The sequence below is a fragment of the Chiloscyllium plagiosum genome, unplaced genomic scaffold (assembly GCF_037043375.1).
Source record: "Chiloscyllium plagiosum isolate Xiang-an unplaced genomic scaffold, Cpla_swu_hap1 HiC_scaffold_30, whole genome shotgun sequence".
In the NCBI taxonomy this organism is placed as follows: Eukaryota; Metazoa; Chordata; class Chondrichthyes; order Orectolobiformes; family Hemiscylliidae; genus Chiloscyllium; species Chiloscyllium plagiosum.
Genome location: NW_028270168.1, coordinates 11,815,450 through 11,834,499, shown reverse-complemented (window position 1 = coordinate 11,834,499; position 19,050 = coordinate 11,815,450). Strand labels below are relative to the sequence as shown.

At 40.5% G+C, this 19,050-nt stretch overlaps 1 protein-coding gene across 3 annotated transcripts in view; it reads right to left on the bottom strand.

The window, feature by feature from the left end:
- The window catches only part of LOC122563513 (receptor-type tyrosine-protein phosphatase U-like), a 374,817-nt gene that overhangs the window by 297,995 nt on the left and 57,772 nt on the right, over window positions 1–19,050 (bottom strand). For all 3 annotated transcript variants that reach the window (XM_087976736.1, XM_087976734.1, XM_087976735.1), the window contains exon 5: window positions 1,007–1,122. In XM_087976736.1, coding sequence (XP_087832862.1) covers window positions 1,007–1,122 — 116 coding nt within the window. The remainder of the gene's footprint in view (window positions 1–1,006; window positions 1,123–19,050) is intronic.

The following is a 19,050-nucleotide window of genomic DNA, read 5'->3' as shown; positions in this document are numbered from 1 at the left end:
TCTGACCAGTATTTATCACTCTCCAACATAATAAAAACCAATGATTTAGTTACTATCACATTGTAGTATGGGTACGTGTAAATTGGCTGTTGCAATTTTTGCATCACAAGCTAAAATCATATATATAAAATACTACACATCTCTTGAAAGCAGTATGATGTGTTGTCTGTGTGTTGATCAACAGAATGAATTAATCTTTTCTTTATCTGTTCACCAAGTGAGTTTCAAATGGTATGAGCTGAAAACTGCTTTGTACTTGTTGACAATTACGTAATCGCTATTTAATTGTGTGAGGTAGGCAGAATATAAGCTTAGAAGATCTGATACTCAGATTAAGCAGGTCTGTAAAGCTATACAGCAATGTAGATAATTAACCAATCGATTCTATTCATTTTCAGATCCAAGAGGCATAGTCATTTGCTGATGGGGAGGGGAGCCTTTCTTATTTAACTCTAGGGGACCTGTAAGTCAATGACCTAATGGGCTCCGGGTCATAATTTTTTCTGTCTTGTTGGAGAAATTTTGTGTTTGGCAAATGTGTGGCACTATATTACCTGCTCTTTCAGCAACAGCCTGACCTGCTGAATTTTTTTGGCACTTTCTATTTTTATTAAATCTGAATGTTACCAAGTCTTCTGCATTTAGACATGGACTACTTCAGTAGTACTAACTGAGTCTGTTAATTACAACTGAAATAAGTGTCTTTCACAGGGGCTGGTGAATGGATAAAATGGTGCAGTTGTTGTTTAATTTTTCGAGAGTTTGAAATGATCCTTTAAAAGTGTAAAAACTGTAATCTTACATTTCGAAGAATAATGGTTTGAAAAGCAGAAATGTTTTGTTTCATGCAATTTAGCTGTTAGAGGTGTTAACTCTCAATGACTGCTTGACAATTAGTTGATGTTTTAATCTTTCTCCGTGATCTATAATTGGTCTGGAGATTGAAGGGATGCCAAAGATAAACTTCAGTTATTAAAGTTGATTGATGTAAAACAAACTTACTTACCTGCAAGGAAAGACTTTGTGCCTTAGTCATTTGTCCACTTGTAACACAATGGAAAGTTACATCCTGCTCAGAGTTCATCTCCATATCTCTGAGTGGCTGAAAGTGTGTGGTGTTAGCTACAAACGGAAATAGAGACTGATCATTCATGCTTTCACTGAAAGCTTTTGCATGACAATTAGGACAGTGGCTAAAATATGTGTTAAGTTTAGAATTGGATAATTGTAATAATTTTCTGGGCATTTCTATCTAAATCTAAACCAAACAACATAATAGAATCTTTCATTCTTTCTTCTGTACATTAAGTTCTCATCAACATCAAAGCAGATATTAAAACTGAAGCATAATATCCCTTATATAGTTTGGTTGATAAATACAGTGTTATGAAATTCAGAGGTGTACTGTACCTTTAAGAGAGAGTGAAAGCTGGCACAGACCTGGAAAGGCACTGAGTGTGCTGAAAAATTTAAAAATGTGACATTTGATTTTGAAACGAATACCTGGAGCTGAGTTGCTATGATTTACAACAAATTTGAATTTGGCCAAACCGTTTAAATTATGCCACAAGATACTAAAATCCAATTGAATTTGAATTTTATTGTTTTGATGACACCAAGCCGATGAGATGGTCCGATGTTTTAGGGTATAACAATCAGATCATTTAAGCAGTTGGCCAGAGCGACAAAGACCACCAACAGACTGCGCCCGCAGAATCACTCTCTGAAATGTACTCGCATATGAAATCTGTGAAGCAGAAGACTGAAGAAAAAAAGACAGAAACATAAAGAAGAATCGACTTTGAATTTTTTGTAAAACTTTATCAGGTTTTCTTGGATCAGTATATTGTTTTAGAGTGGGAGATAGGTAAATTGATCAGACAAAAGAGGTTTACAGTGTAGATTGTTGTTGTTCAATTTTTTTTTACTTGGACTTAAAGAATAAATTGTTAATTGTTTTTCTTTAAATAGTGGGATTTGGTAGTATTTTTGTCACCCGTAATTTAACAGATTGCAATGCAAGGTGAGCTTTCTGTGTGTTTGGTTTAAATTAGCAGAAGGATTTAGTCCCTGTCGTAACAGTTTGTGGTCTCATGTCTGTGATATGGACAGGCTTAGACAGATCCAGTCTGAGATTTAGACAGATTTGAATAGATTTGGGATAAGAGAAAAGCCCAGTAGATTTAAACATTTGCCATTTAGGGTCCTAGATCTTTAAATAAAACATGGGTGAGACAATTAGCTTAATTTTGGTTACTTGTGATTGGTTAATTTAAAAGTGAGAGAAATGGCTCTTAAAATTGCTAAAGAGGTTCTGGGGTTTGAAGATGATTCCCAAATTTGCCAAGCAAGTTCAGAAAGAAAAGACCATACTCTTACAGTTAGCAAAGAGGTTAGAATTGGGTTTAACCAAGGACAAAAGTAAAGCAGAAATTGTAAGGGAATTATTCAAATAATTGGGTGTGTCTGAGAAACAGACCAGTGTAGTAGAGGTAGAAAAACTTAAGTTACAATTGAGGAAAATGGAGTGAGAAGTTAAACAAAGGGAGAGAGAAGAGAGACAGAAAAAGAGAAAGAGAGAAGGTTTTTAGCTGAGCAAAGAGAGAGAGAAAAAGAGAGAGAATTTGAATTTGAGAAATTGCAACTTAGTTAGCAAAGTCAAGTTAACAGGATTGGGATTAAAAGGGAAGGTATTGATACATGTCAAAACTCTGCCACATTTTGATGAGAAAGATGTCAAAACCTTCTTTATTTCATTTGAAAAATTGGCTAGACCGATGGAGTGGTCCAACGACTTGTGGGTAATGCTAGTTCAGACTAAACTGGTAGGCAAAGCTCGTGAGGTATTTGCCGTGCTGTGAGATGAGGGGTAACGAGATTATGAAGAGGTTAAACAGTGTTTTTAAGTGCTTATGAATTGGCACCAGAAGTATATAGACAGTGGTTCAGAAACATAAAGAAGGAAGCAGGTCAGACTTACATTGAGTTCGAAAGAATTAAACATTGTCATTTTGATCGACAGGTGCTTGCCTTAAAATAGATAAGACCTGTGAGGCTCTAAGAGAGATCATTCTGCTGCAGGAGTTTAAAAACTCACTTCCAGAGATGATAAGAATTCATGTGGAGGAACAAAAGCTCAGGAAGTGAGAAGAGTAGCAGAGTTAGTAGATGAGTACACATTAGTGCATAAGACAAGCTGCCGGCAAGAATTACATCCTGTGAGGGATAGAAGTTGGGAGAAGGGGAGATCCTACACTACAAAACAAAGAGTAAAAAACTTGCGATAAACAGGTTAAAAAGAATCCCATGAGGGTGGAAAGGAGGCAAAAGGCCTCAGGTGTTTCCACTGTGGTAAAGTGGGACACAAAGTGACAGCGCTGGTTGTTAAAGAAAAGATGTGGTAAAAGAAACTAAGCCAGTGGCATTAGTAAAAGTTGTAAAGGAAACCCCAAGAAGAGCCGAGGAGCTGCAGCAGAGTACACAGCCTAGGCACGGGCTAAATATGCAGTTAGTGTCTGATCCCTATAAAGAATTCATCTCCGTGGGTAATGTTTACTCAGAAAGAACAGGGGGAGAAGGGCAAGAAGTTATAGTTTTAAGTGATACAGGATCCAACCAGTTTCTAATAGTAAGAGATGAACGAATTTGCACTCTTTTTGACCTGTCAATCGAGAGAGTGGTGATTTGTGGGATAGTTGTATAGAAATTTAGTGTTCCCCTCTGTAAATCAAGTTGGAGTGCCAACTCAAGACTGGGAAAGATACAGTGGGAGTATTGACAGAGTGCCAGTTCCAGGAATCCAGTTTGCTCTTGGGAATGATTTACCAGGATCCAAGGTGGGAGTAACATCCCTTGTTGTGGAAAAGCACAAGGAAGACCAGGAAACTGAAGAGTTAAAAGAAAAATATCCTGGTATTTTCCCAGACTGTGTAGTAACAAGATCCTACTATCATAAGTCACAGCACAAAGTAAAAACTAAAGAGAGAGATGAAGGAGTTGAGGTTCAGTTAGCGGACACCCTGTTTGATGTAATGGTGCAGGAAAAACCTGAACAGGCAGAGGGTCAGACAGAAGTGTTTAGTCCTGAAAGGCTAATGGACTTGCAACAGCAGGTCAAAATAATAAAAGATATATATAGATGTGAACTCTGAAAAGGAGGCAGAGAATACTCCTGAGGGTTATTATCTGAAAGATAGAATCCTAAGATGAAAATGGAGCCCACGGCACATTAGTGCAGAGGAGAAATGGGCCAAAGTGCACCAGATTGTGTTGCCAGTAGCATACAGATAGGAAGTGTTGCAGGTAGCACATGAACTACTTGTAGGAGGTCACCTAGGGGCACAGAAGACTCAGGCTAAGGTACAAAAACATTTCTATTGGGTCTGGAATGCACAAGGACGTGGTTAACTTTTGCCGTATATGTCATACATGATAAATGGTAGGTCAGCCACAGGCAGTGATAAAACCAACACCTTTGTTGCCAATTCCCGCATTTGAAGAACCTTTCACGCAGGTTATAATTGATTGTGTAGGTCCCGGAGGAGCCCCTAAACAGTTATGACACGGGGTAAACCTTTCTGTTAATTTAAACCAGATGTACAGAAAAGCTCACCGCATAGAACATAGAACATAGAAGAATACAGCGCAGTACAGGCCCTTCGGCCCTCGATGTTGTGCCGATCCAAGCCCACCTAACCTACACTAGCCCACTATCCTCCATATGCCTATCCAATGCCTGCTTAAATGCCCATAATGAGGGAGAGTCCACCACTGCTACTGGCAGGGCATTCCATGAACTCACGACTCGCTGAGTAAAGAACCTACCCCTAACATCTGTCCTATACCTACCCCCCCTTAATTTAAAGCATATTGCAATCCATTAAATTATGAGTGACAAAGAACCAACAAATCTTACTATTTAAAGAAAAAAAATTAACAATTTATTCTTTAACGCAGTCTGTTGGCGCAGAGCTTTTTGCTGCTCTGGCTAACTGCTCAAATTGTCTAATTTTTATACCCCAAAATATCAGACAGTCTCATTGGCTTGATGTCATCAAAACAGTAAAACTCAAATTCGATTGGATTTTGTTATCTTGAGGCATAATTTAAGCCGGCCAAATTTGTATTTGTTGTGTATCATTGCAACTCAGTTCCAGCTATTTGTTTCACAACCAAATGTTACGTTTTAAAATTTTTCAGTACACTCTGTGCCTTTCTAGATCTGTGTCAGCTTTCGCTCTCTCTTAAAGGTACAGTTCACCTCTAACTTCATAGCAGCAGTTAGTCTATCCACATTGGCACCAACGACATCGGTAGGAGGAGGGCTGAGGATGTTAGGCAGGCTTTCAGGGAGCTAGGTTGGAAGCTCAGAGTTAGAACAAACTGGTTTGTTACCGGTGTCACGTGATAGAGAGTCGAGGAATAGGAAGAGGGAACAGTTAAATGCGTGGCTACACGGATGGTGCAGGAGGGAGGGATTCCGGTATCTGGATAACTGGGGTTCTTTTTGGGAAGGTGGAACCTCTATAAACAGGATGGTCTACACCTGAACCTGAGGGGCACCAGTATCCTTGGGGGGAGGTTTGCTAGTTCATTTGGGGGGGGGGGGGTTAAACTAACTCTGCAGGGGCATGGGAACCTAGACTGTAGCTTTAGGGTACAGGACCTGGAGTGTAGGGAGGTTAGGAACATGGCATCAATCTCAAAGGAAGGTGCCTGTAAACAGGAAAGTGGCTTGAAGTGTGTATACTTCAATGCAAGAAGTATACAAAATAAGATAGGTGAACTTGCAGCGTGGATTGGTACCTGGGATTTCGATGTTGTGGCTATTACGGAGACATGGGTAGAACAGGGACCGGACTGGCTGTTGCAGGTTCCAGGGTTTAAATGTTTTAGTAGGGTCAGAGGTGGGGGTAAAAGAGGGAGAGGTGTGGCATTGCTTGTCAAAGATAGTATTACAGCGGTGGAAAGGACGATGGATGAAGACTCGCCATCTGAGATAGTTTGGGCTGAGGTTAGGAATAGCAATGGTGAGGTCACCCTGTTAGGAGTTTTCTACAGGCCTCCTCATAGTCCTAGAGATGTAGAAGAAAGGATTGCGAGGATGATTCAGGAGAAGAGTGAAAGTAATAGACTGGTTGTTATGGGGGACTTTAACTTTCCTGATATTGACTGGGAAAGCTATAGCTCAAGTTCGTTAGATGGGTCGGTGTTTGTCCAATGTGTGCAGGAGGGTTTCCTGACACAATATGTAGTCAGGCCAACAAGAGGTGAGGCCATACTGGATTTGGTTCTGGGTAACAAACCAGGCCAGGTGTTAGAATTGGAGGTAGGTGAGCACTTTGGAGACAGTGACCACAATTTGGTGACTTTTACTCTAGTGATGGAGAGGAATAAGTGTGCACTGCAGGGCAAGAGTTACAGCTGGGCAGGGAAATTATGATGCGGTGAGGCACGACTTAGGATGCGTGGCTTGGAAAAGTAGGCTTCAAGGCAAGGGCGCAATTGATATGTGGAGCTTGTTCAAGGAGCAACTATTGAGTGTACTTGATAAGTATGTACCTGTCAGGCAGGGGGGAAAGGGTCGTGTGAGGGAGCCGTGGTTTAATAAGGAATTGGAATTCCTTGTAAAAGGGAAAAGGGCGGCCTATATAAAGATAAGGCGTGAAGGTTCAATTGGGGCGATTGAGAGTTATAAGGTAGCCTGGAAGGATCTGAAGAGAGAGTTAAGAGCAGCAAGGAGGAAAATGAAAAGTCCTTAGTTGGTAGGATTAGGGAAAACCCTAAGGCTTTCTATAGGTATGTCAGGAATAAAAAAATGACTAGGGTAGGAATAGGTCCAGTCAAGGATAGTAGTGGGAAGTTGCGTGTGGAGGCTGAAGAGATTGGTCTCGATTTTTATGTCCTCGTTGTCTACAGGAATAGTGCCAGAAGACTGGAGAATAGCAAATGTGGTTCCCTTGTTCAAGAAGGGGAGTAGGGATAACCCTAGTAACTATAGGCCGGTGAGTCTCACTTCTGTTGTGGGCAAAGTCTTAGAGAGAATTGTAAGGGATAGGATTTATGAACATCTGGATAGGAATAATGTGATCAAGGATAGTTAGCATGGTTTTGTGAAGGGCAGATCATGCCTCACAAACCTTATTGAATTCTTTGAGAAGGTGACTAAGGAGGTAGACGAGGGTAAAGCGGTAGATGTGGTGTACATGGATTTTAGTAAGGCATTTGATAAGGTTCCCCATGGTAGGCTACTGCAAAAAATACGGAGGTATGGCATTGAGAGTGAGTTGGAGGTTTGGATTAGGAATTGGCTGGTTGGAAGAAGGCAGAGGGTAGTAGTTGATGGTAAAGGTTCATCTTGGAATGCAATTACTAACGGTGCTCCACAAGGATCTGTTTTGGGACCATTGCTGTTTGTCATTTTTATAAATGACCTGGAGTTCAATGTAGGTAAGTGTGAGGTGATTCACTTTGGTATGAGTAACAAAGAGATGGGTACTAGGCTAATGGTCGGATACTTGGTAGTGTGGATGAGCAGAGGAATCTTGGTGTCCATGTACACAGATCTTTGAAAGTTGCCACCCAGGTAAATAGTGCGGTGAAGAAGGCATATGGCGTACTGGCTTTTATTGGTAGAGGAATTGAGTTCCGGAGTCCTGAGGTCATGTTGCAGTTATATAAGACTCTGGTGCGGCCGCATCTGGAGTATTGTGTGTAGTTTTGGTCGCCATACTATAGTAAGGATGTGGAGGCACTGGAACGGGTGCAGAGGAGGTTTACCAGAATGTTGCCTGGTATGGTAGGAAGATCGTAAGAGGAAAGGCTGAGGCACTTGGGGCTGTTTTCATTGGAGAAAAGAAGGTTTAGGGGTGACTTGATAGAAGTGTACAAGATGATTAGGGTTTAGATAGGGTTGACCATGAGAACCTTTTTCCACATATGGAGTCAGCTATTATGAGTGGGCATAGCTTTAAATTAAGGGGTGGTAGGTATAGACAGATGTTAGGGGTAGATTCTTTACTCAGCGAGTCGTGAGTTCATGGAATGCCCTGCCAGTAGCAGTGGTGGACTCTCCCTCTTTATGGGCATTTAAGCGGGCATTGGATAGGCATATGGAGGATAGTGGGCTAGTGTAAGTTAGGTGGGCTTGGATCAGCGCAACATCGAGGACCAAATGGCCTGTCCTGCGCTGAATTTTTCTATATTCTCAGATCACACGTATGTTGCAAACAAAAATCACTTTATTGTAATTATGCCGGTGAGAGATCAATAGGGTTCAGTAAAGATTTACAAGGATGTTGCCGGGGTTGGAGGATCTGAGCTATAGGGAGAGGCTGAATAGGCTAGGGCTGTTTTCCCTAGAGCGTCGGGGCTGAGAGGTGACCTTATAGAGGTTTACAAAATTATGAGGGGCATTGATAGGATAAATAGGCAAAGTCATTTCCCTGGGGTCGGAGAGTCCAGAACTAGAGGTCATAGGTTTAGGGTGAGAGGGGAAAGATATAATAGAGACCTAAGGGGCAACTTTTTCAAGCAGAGGATGGCACGTGTATGGAATGAGCTGCCAGAGGATGTGGTGGAGGCTAGTACAATTGCAACATTTAAGAGGCATTTGGATGGGTATATGAATAGGAAGGGTTTGGAGGGATATGGGCCAGGTGCTGGCAGGTGGGACGAGATTGCGTTGGGATATCTAGTCGGCATGGACAGGTTGTACCGAAGGGTCTGTTTCCATGCTGTACATCTCTATGACTCCCATCTCTGATACCTCACAAACGGCGCAGGAGCAAAACATATCCAGCCCCTCACAACAGCCAACAGGTGATCAGAAGCCATACTTTCTCCCCCTCCACCTAATGTCAGAGAAATCTCAGAGTTCAAGATGGATGTAACCTCAATACCATTTACCACCTGAAGAGGAGGAGGAAACTCTCCCAAGATGCTCCAGGCAGAAGAGCGCCTCTATCTGAGTCTGAGTGGAGGAACCAGACCTGGGAGAAAATGTCCCAGGAGAAACTACAAGACAAAGTATAGGCCCTCATCCATGGACTTAGGGAGGGAGGGATGAATTGACTGGAGCAAGGGCCAGGTAGATCTAATTGAAAATGAGATTCTTAATTGACCCCAGATAACAACTCCAATCACGAAGTCCTGGCTGACATATAAACAGGTGATCAAAGGGTCTTCTCATTCTGGGGAATGACTGCAAGCTGGCTGGTCGGAGACCTTGCGCTGTGCACATGTAAATAAAGGGTGACTTGGTGATGCAATACCGGCCTCTGTGCAGTTAATTCATATTCATAAGAAGGGAAAGAAATAGAGTAGAAGAGAGAGAGTTAGCCAGAAATATGAAGTAAGATAGTAACAGTTGCTGTAGATGTTTTTTAAAAGCGTCAACAAAGTGGTCCTATAGGAGATGAGTCTCGGGAATTAATTATGGAAAGTAAGGAAATGGTAGATGAATTGAACAAGTGGAAAATTACAACTATCAGGGAAGTAGTAGTAGACAAATTGTTAAAGCTATAGGATGATAAGTTTCTAAGACCTGATGGACCAGCTTACTTCATCAAATGATCTTAAAAGAAGTGGTGAAGGAACTAATTGATGCATTAGCTTTCATTTGCCTACATGTCAAAACTGGAGAGGGACAGCAAGAAAGTACAAGTCAGGTAGTTATGGTTAACTAAACAAAAACTTAGAAAATACCATCAAACTTAAAGAAGAATCATGTGTTTTTATTTGAAGTTTCATACGATCGAAGTTCTTTTGATTTGATCTAATTTATTATTGTCACATGTACGACTTATAGCAAAAGCATTGTTTTGCATGATATCCAGACAAATCATACCTTACATAAGTGCATCAAGGTAGTAGAACACAATGCAGAATACAACTACAGAGAAGATGCAAAGAAACGTCAGCTCTAATATGAGAGGTCCTATTTTAGTTAACCATTGCTAGTTGGCATGTAGTTTCCAGCTTTCTGTTTCCCTCCTGTTTTGTCCAAAGAAATTCCATGTCATAGACAAAATAGAGTCATACATTTATACAACATGGAAACAGACCCTTTCAATGCAACTCGTTCACGCCAACCAGATATCCCAATCTGACCCAGTGCCATTCACCAGCATTTGGGGCATATCTTTCTAAGCACTTCTAATTCATGTACCCAACCAAATGCTTTTTAAATGTTGCAATTGTACCCGCCTCCACCACATCCTCTCTAAGCTTATTCCATAGATACACCACCCTCTGTGTGAAAATATTACCCCACAGGTCCTTTATAAATATTTCCCCCTGACACAAACCCATCTTCTCTAGTTTTGGACATCACTACCCTAGAAAAAGAGACCTTGGCTATTTACCCTTTACAGGCCGTCATGATTTTCAAAAATTCTGTAAGGTCACCCCTCAGCCTCTGATGCTGCAGGGAAAAAAGCCCCAGCCTATTCTGTTAGATGCAATTGTGATCAATTTTATGGCAGGGACATAAAGCAGCTCAAGTTAATCGGGCAGACTCAACATGATTTTCTGAAAGAAAAATCATATTTAACAAACTTATTGTGAGATCTTTGTAGAAGTAACTTCCTGTAGTAGCTAAAGGAAAATTAGTGAATATACTGTTCTTGCATTGTGGGATACAACAGTAACTTTGAATGAAAGGCAGGATGACTTTGCACACAAAACGGATGCCCAGCTCACAGACTGGAGTAGGCTGCATCTCAAGGATGTTCATTTGGTCTCTTAGAAATCATTCACTAAGAACTATGACTTAGAACTAGAACACCACCATCACCATCCATGGTATGGTTCTGTCCCACCAGCAGAGGTGGCGGGCACAGTGTTATACAGTTGGGAGGATGTTACCCTGGGAGTCCTGGTTTTGAAATTTGAATATTTTGGTAAATCTTAATCGGGGGTTTTATCAGACCAGTAATAAAGAAGAGAAAGTAAAAGATAAGTTAGAGAAAGGAGTTGGAAATAGTTGTTCATTAATTATTCTCTGTTAGACTTTTAAAAAATGTTGTTAATTTTTATTTTAAATAGTGACCTTTGGGATAGTTCTTAGCCTCTTGAGTTTCCACGCATTACAGCATGGGGTGAATCTTTTCTGTGTATCGGATTTAAACTGGCAGAGGGTTTTACCCCATGTCATAACAATTTGGGGGCTTTCGTCCAAGATTTGAACTGGTTTAGACAGATTTAAATAGATTTGGGGGTACAAAAATTCCCAGCAGATTTAAACACTTGCAGGTTAGTGTCCTAGCTCTTTAAATAAAACATCGGTGAGACAATTTGTTTCATACCAGTGATTTGTGGTTGATTAAATTCGAAGTGAGCGAAATTGCTCTTAAAATTGCTAAAGAGGTTCTGGGATTTGAGGATGATTCTCAGATTTGCCAAGAAAGTTTAAAAGGAAGGAAAAATGCCATACTTTTAGAATTAGCAAAGCAGTTAGATTTGGGTTTAACCAAGGACAAAAGTAAAGCTGAACTTGTAAGGGAGTTACTCAAACACTTAGGTGTGTCAGAGAAACAGACAAATGCAGTAGCGGCAGAAAAACGTAAATTATAATTGAGGAGAATGGAGTTAGAAGATAAACAGAGAGGAAAAGAGAGAGAGAGAGAGGAAAAAGAGAAAGAGAGATTCTTAGCTGAGCAAAGAGAGAGAAAAAGAGAGAGAATTTGAACTTGAGAAGTTACGACTTAGTCAGCAAAGTCAAGTTAGCAGGATGGTGATTAAAAGAGAAGGTAGTGATATATACAAAAATGTCAAAACCCTGCCACATTTTGATGAGAAAGATGTTGAAGCCTCCTTTATTTCATTTGAAAAACTGGCTAGGCAGATGGAGTGGTCCGAGGATTTATGGGTCATGCTAATTCAGACTAAACTGGTAGGCAGAGCTGGTGAGGTATTTGCTGCGTTGTCAGATGAGGTGGTCAAGAGATCATGAAGAGGTTAAACAAGCTATTTTAGGTGCTTGTGAAGCACATAAACAGTGGTTCAAAAACATAAAGAAAGAACCAGGTCAGACTTATGCTGAGTTCGAAAGAATTAAACATAATCATGTTGAGAGATGGATGCGTGCTTTAAAAATAGATAGGACCTTTGAAGCTCTAAGAGACATCATTCTGCTGGAAGAGTTTAAAAACTCACTTAGAGATAATAAGAATTCACAAGAACAAAAAGTTCAGGAAGTGAGAAGGGCAGCAGAATTAGCAGATGAGTCCATGGTGCATAAGGCAAGCTTCCAGCCAGAATTTTTACTTGTGAGGGATAGAAGTTGGGAGAATGGGAGGTCCTTTACTCCCAAACTAAGAGTAGAGAACACATAAGAATTTATAATAGATTAAAAAAAAGTCCAAGAGAATAGAAAGGAGGTGAAAGGCCTCAGGTGTTTCTACTGTGGTAAAGTGGTACACATAAAGTCACAGCGCTGGTTGTTAAAGAAAGGCACTGTGGGCAAAGATGTGGTAAAAGAAGCTAAGCCAGTGGCATTAGTTAAGGGAGTAAAAGAGACACCAACAAGAGCTGAGGAGCTGCAGGCGAGTACACAGCCTAGGCAGGGGCTGAGTATGGAGTTAGTACCTGATCTCTACAAAGAATTCACCTCTGTGGGTAAAGTTAACTCCAAAAGAACAGGGGGAGAAGGTCAAGAAGTGATCATTTTGAGCAATACAAGATCTAACCAGTCACTGATTCTAAGAGATGAGTGAATATGGACTCTTTTAGATCAGTTGCCTGAGATTGTGGTAATCTATGGGATAAATGGACAGAAATTTAGCGTAGCCCTATGTAAGATCAAGTTGGAGTGCCAACTCAAGATTGGGGAGGGTACAGTGGGATTGATTGACAGATTGTCAGTTCCAGGAATTCAGTTTGTTTTTGGCAATAATTTGGCAGGATCCAAGGTGGGAGTGACACCCTTGTTGTGAAAAAGCCCAAGGAAGACCAAGAAACTGAGGAGTTAAAACAAATATCCTGGTATTTTCCCAGACTGTGTAGTAACAAGATCCCAGTATCATAAATCACAGCATGAAGCAAGAACTAAAAACAGTAAGATGAAGGAATTGAGGTTCAGTTAGCAGGCACCCTGCTTGACGTAATGCTGCTGGAAAAACCTGAACAGGCAGAGGGTAAAAGATAAATGTTTAGTCCTTAAAGGCTAAGTGACTTGCAACAGCAAAACAAAGTGATAAAAGATGTATATGTCAATGCGTACTCCGAATAGGTGGCAGAGAATTTGCTGGAGGGTTATTATCTGAAAGATAAAACCCCAAGACAGAAATGAAGACCATGGCAGGTTACTGCAGAGGAGAAATGGGCCCAAGTGTTACCAGTTGCAAACAGACAGGAGGTGTTATGGGTAGCACATGAACTACTTGTAGGAGGTCACCCAAGGGTACAAAAGACTCAGGTTAAGGTACAAAAACATTTATATTGGCCTGGCAAGCACAAGGATGTGGTGAACTTCTGCCGTACACGTCATACATGCCAAATGGTAAGTAAGCCACGGGGGGTAATAAAACCTGCACCTTTATTGTAATTCCTGCATTTGAAGTGTAGGTCCCCTTCCAAGAACTAAAAGGGGGAGCCAGTACTTGTTAACCATAATGGATGTGTCTACTAGATTATCAGAGGCAATTCCATTATGGAATATCAAGGCAAAAAGGGTAGTAGAGGAGTTAGGTTTCTTCACATGGTTTGGGGGAACCAGAGAGATTCAGTCGGACCAATGGTCAAAGTTTACTGTTAGGCTGTTTAAGAAGGTTATGGATAGCTTAGGTATATAGCACTTTAAATCCAGTGTGCATCATCCTGAATCCCAGAGAGCTTTAGAAAGGTGGCATCAGACCTTGAAGACCATGTTGAGAGCATACAGTCAGGATTACCCAAATGATTTAGATCAAGGTATTCCATTTGTATTGTTTGCAATTAGAGATGCCCCAAACGAATCTACTCAGTTTACTCCCTTCGAGTTAATATTCGGTCATGAAGTGAGAGGACCTTTTGAAATTAATTAAAGAAAAATTGACAGGACCAAAGTCGGAGATCTCACACTTAGATTATGTATTGGAGATGAAGAGACTAAATCGAGTAAGTGAGTTAATTTAACAGCACCTAAAGAGGGCACAGTATAGAATGAAGCATTTAAAGGGTCTGAGACTCAGGCATTTTCCTGAGAGGATGGTACTGTAACCTTCAAGGAGATCCCTTCAAAGTCAGCTTTAGAGTCAGGTGAACTATCTAGTAAAAATGCCAGATGGAGAAAAGGGTATCGGCTATATCATGTGAACATGTTGAAACTGTATTGTACAAGAAAGAAGCAACTGGAGAAACAGGTGTTAGTTACTGTCCCACATGAGAGAGGGATTAAATCCAGATGATGTGGATTTTGATGTGCCTCAAAATAAGTTTAAAAAATGAAGAAGTCCTTGAGGAGTGGGATAGGTTAGTAAGCTATCTGTCTCATGAGAATAGAACACATTGAAAGATTTGTTACTGCAGTATAAGAACATATGTAAGTATCAGTTGGGGAGGACTAATGCTATTGTACATGAAGTAGACATAGGAAATACAACACCCCTATCAGCTTAATCCTTTCAAAGCCAGACAGATCTAAATGGAGGTGGAGGCTATGCTTGATGAGGATATCATCGAATCAAGCCAGGAGCGAGTGGTGTTCGCAGATCATCTTAGTTCCCAAACTAGATGGGACTCAACAATTCTGCGTGAATTATCAGAAGGTCAACACCACATCACAAAATCGGACTTCTATCCATTTCCTAGATCGGAGGAGTGTATCGAGAAAGTCAGACAAGCCAGTTACATCACCAAGTTGGACTAAATGCATTGTTTCTGGCAGATCCTTTATCAGAGATGGCAAAATAAATTTCTGCATTTGTAACCCAAAATGGGCTATATCAATTTAAAGTGATGCCATTTGGAATGAAGAACGCACCCACCACATTCCAAAGACTCATGAACACTGTTGTGGTTGGGTTAACAAACTGTGCAGTCTCTTTGGCCAATGTAGTGATCTTTAGTAAGTCCTGGAAGGATCACATGGTACAGTTGGCAGAGCTCTTTGAACGACTACAAGTAGCAAAAATGGTAATACACTTAAACAAAACTGAATTCGCGAAAGCAGAGGTGACATTCATGGAACACAACATCCGTCATAGAAGGTTGACCCTCTCGGAACACAAGGTCGAAGGCCATTGAGGAATTTCCATGACCAACCTCAAAGGAAGAGGTACTTTGACTCTTAGGACTCAGCAGATTCTTTCCAAAGTTTGTTCCAAACTTCAGCAGTGTAGTGGCACCATTAACAGATTTGCTGAAGAAGAACACAATATTTCAGTGGATAGAACAATGCGAGGAGGCATTCAACCATTTGAAATCAATATGAACCACCAAACCAGTTTTAGCTATACCAAACTTTTCAAAATCTTTAAGTCGCCATGGATGCGAATGACATAGGAGTTGAAGCTGTACTGCCAAGATGATGATTGGATTGAACTGCCAACTAGTTACTTTTCAAATAAACTCAACATCCAGCAGAGAAAATACTCCATGATCAAAAAAGAACTATTGAGTTTGGTGCTGGCCTTACAACGTTTTAATGTATATGTCATGGATAATATATCGGAGATGATTGTGTACATGGATCACAATCCTCTTACCTTCTTAGAATGCTTTAAAGACAAGAATATAAGACTATTTAATTGGAGTCTTATGTTACAGATTTTTAGTTTAAAAATCATACATGAAGCAGCTCATAAGTATGTAATCACAGATGCGTTAACATGAATTTAACTGATAAAGTTAAGATGAGATTTGTATTTATTCAATGTTATTTATATAGGGAGAAGTTGAGGTGAACTTAGATTAAAGTTATCTATAAGTATTGTGTTAAAGAATAGAAAAAAATGAAGCCATCTTTTCATTATGATGATTTATTTTTTCTTAAGTGGGGAGGTGTTATGAAAGGGTTAGGGGTATTGTACCTCTAAGAGAGGTGAAGGACTAAGCAAGCACACAGAGTTCTGGAGAATTTACAATGTAACGTTTGGACCAGCAACTAGCAGTAGCTGGGTTGTTATGAGACAAAAAAAACAAATTCAAATTCGGCCAGTTTAAGTTATGGCCCAAGATACTAAACTCCAATCAAGTGTGAATTTAGTATTTTGACACTATTAAAACCAATGAAATCATCCGATATTTTGGGATATGAGACCGGGAAAAATTGAACAGCTGGGGGGAGAAATGCCAAGCCATTATCGTATGCAGACTGCCCACAGTATAGCTCTCTTAAAGTGTATCTTAATCTATCAACAATCTGTGAAACAGTAACCCAAAGAAGAAGAGACAGAGAAAGATACAAAAGAGAATATTTGATAGCTGGCTGGTTTTGAAATTTCAATTTTTTTGGTAAATCTTTATCAGACCAGTATTATGGAAGGGAGAGTAAAAGACAGGTTAGAGAAAGGAGTTGTTAATAGTTATTGTCTGTTTAAAAGAAAAAGTTGTTAATTTTTACTTTAGTGACCTTTGGGAAGTTCTTGGCCTCTCAAACTTTCAGATTACAGCAAAGGGTGAATCTCTTCGGTGTGTTGGGTTTAAATTAGCAGAGGAGCTTATTGTGTCATAACACAATCAGTAGTCTTTGTCCCCAAGTTATGTTGTTGAGATGATCCTTTTGCCTCTTCTGCTGGCTAGCACATTGCTTTAGTCATCTTTCAGATACTACTAATTGGTAAGAGACACAAGGTGGCTAGTTCCCTTGTAAATAGTCATCGATTTATCAGTTAGAAGAAAAGATAAATTGGTTTACTTCAGGTTTACAGTGAGTTTTGATTGTAGATACCATTGTTATGGACTCAACCAAATCCCCGTAAAATATTGAGAAGATAGTCTAGACCCTAACTTTTTCTTATTTTAAAAAGGTTATTGCAAGGTGTTGGGACTGGTCAAACTATCAGATTTGAAGCAAAACACACTTCACCCATACATTACAGTTAAAATACAACAAAAGGAAAATGCAAGGGAAGAAGTGGTTTAGCTGTAACTCCAGCAAAATACTTAGCCAAATAGTATATCTAGTAACTATTACTAGTTAACTGTTCCAATATAGCAACATCCCACGAACAGCCCCTTTACAAAGGCAAATTCAGAAAAACAGATGGTCTCACATGCAACTTCAGCAGCAGGAAGAGAACCATGAGCTTTTAGCAGTAATTAAGAAAGGAAAAGAACTTCCACATCTTCAAGACCCCAGCAGCAACTGCTACTCAAACAAAAACTCCTGCTTCTGTGGGAGCTTGACCCTACCTACTCAGGCTGCCTTAAATCCTCCCTTCCAAAAAAAAGACAAAATACACCTCTTAAAGCCATAGTATCATCACACCAGTGAGACTATTCCTGAGCTGGGGATGAATCAAACATTTCTCTTTCTCTCTCTGTAACTTGTACCCAGTTCGAAGGCTTTCAGTTATCTGAGAAGCAGTCACACTCTGTTGGCAGGCAATATGGTTTGTCTTCGATAATTGCTCATTAATCCGTAAACCAATAAACTTCTCTTTGATAGCAAAAGTTGCATTTGTAGCTCCTTGACTCCAATTTATACTGCAATTATTGGTTGTACATGCAATTGTTCACACAATGCCTGCAATGCTTTGAAAACTGGTGCCACCTTTTCATTCACTGTATTTTAAAACACCTCTTTCTTTTACAGTCTCCAACTTTTAAAAACACAAAATAAGAAAACACAGTTCTCATAAGAATGCAAAGATGCACAAAGAAAGCTATCAAAAGAACTCCACAACCATCTAATGAAGGAGCAGCACTCCAAAAGCTCGTGCTTCCAAATAAACCTAGAACATAGAAAAATACAGCGCAGTACAGGCCCTTTGGCCCTCGATGTTGCGCCGATCCAAGCCCACCTAACCTACACTAGCCCACTATTCTCCATATGCCTATCTAATGCCCACTTAAATGCCCATAAAGAGGGAGAGACCACCACTGCTACTGGCAGGGCATTCCATGAACTCACGACTCGGTGAGTAAAGAATCTATCTCGAACATCTGTCCTATACCTACCACCCCTTAATTTAAAGCTATGCCCCCTCGTAATAGCTGACTCCATATGTGGAAAAAGGTTCTCATGGTCAACCCTATCTAAACCCCTAATCATCTTGTACACTTCTATCAAGTCACCCCTAAACCTTCTTTTCTCCAATGAAAACAGCCCCAAGTGCCTCAGCCTTTCCTCTTATGATCTTTCTACCATACCAGGCAACATTCTGGTGAACCTCTTCTGCACCCATTCCAGTGCCTCCACATCCTTCCTATAGTATGACGACCAAAACTGCACACACTACTCCAGATGCGGCCGCACCAGAGTCTTATATAACTGCAACATGACCTCAGGACTCTGGAACTCAATTCCTCTACCAATAAAAGCCAGTACGCCATATGCCTTCTTCACAGCACTATTTACCTGGGTGGCAACTTTCAGAGATCTGTGTACATGGACACCAAGATCCCTCTGCTCATCCACACTACCAAGTATCCGACCATTAGCCCAGTACCCCATCTTTTTGTTACTCTTACCAAAGTGAACCACCTCACACTTACCTACATTGAACTCCATTTGCCAGCTTTCTGCCCAGCTCTGCAGCTTATCTATATCCCGCTGTAACCTGATACATCCTTCCTCACTGTCAACAACTCCACCGACTTTCGTATCATCCGCAAATTTGCTCACCCAACCTTCTAGCCCCTCTTCCAGGTCATTTATAAAAATGACAAACAGCAATGGTCCCAAAACAGATCCTTGTGGAGCACCGTTAGTAACTGCACTCCAAGATGAACCTTTACCATCAACTACTACCCTCTGTCTTCTTCCAGCCAGCCAATTCCTAATCCAAACCTCCAACTCACCCTCAATGCCATACCTCCATATTTTTTACAGTAGCCTACCATGGGGAACCTTATCAAATGCCTTACTAAAATCCATGTACACCACATCTACCGCTTTACCCTCGT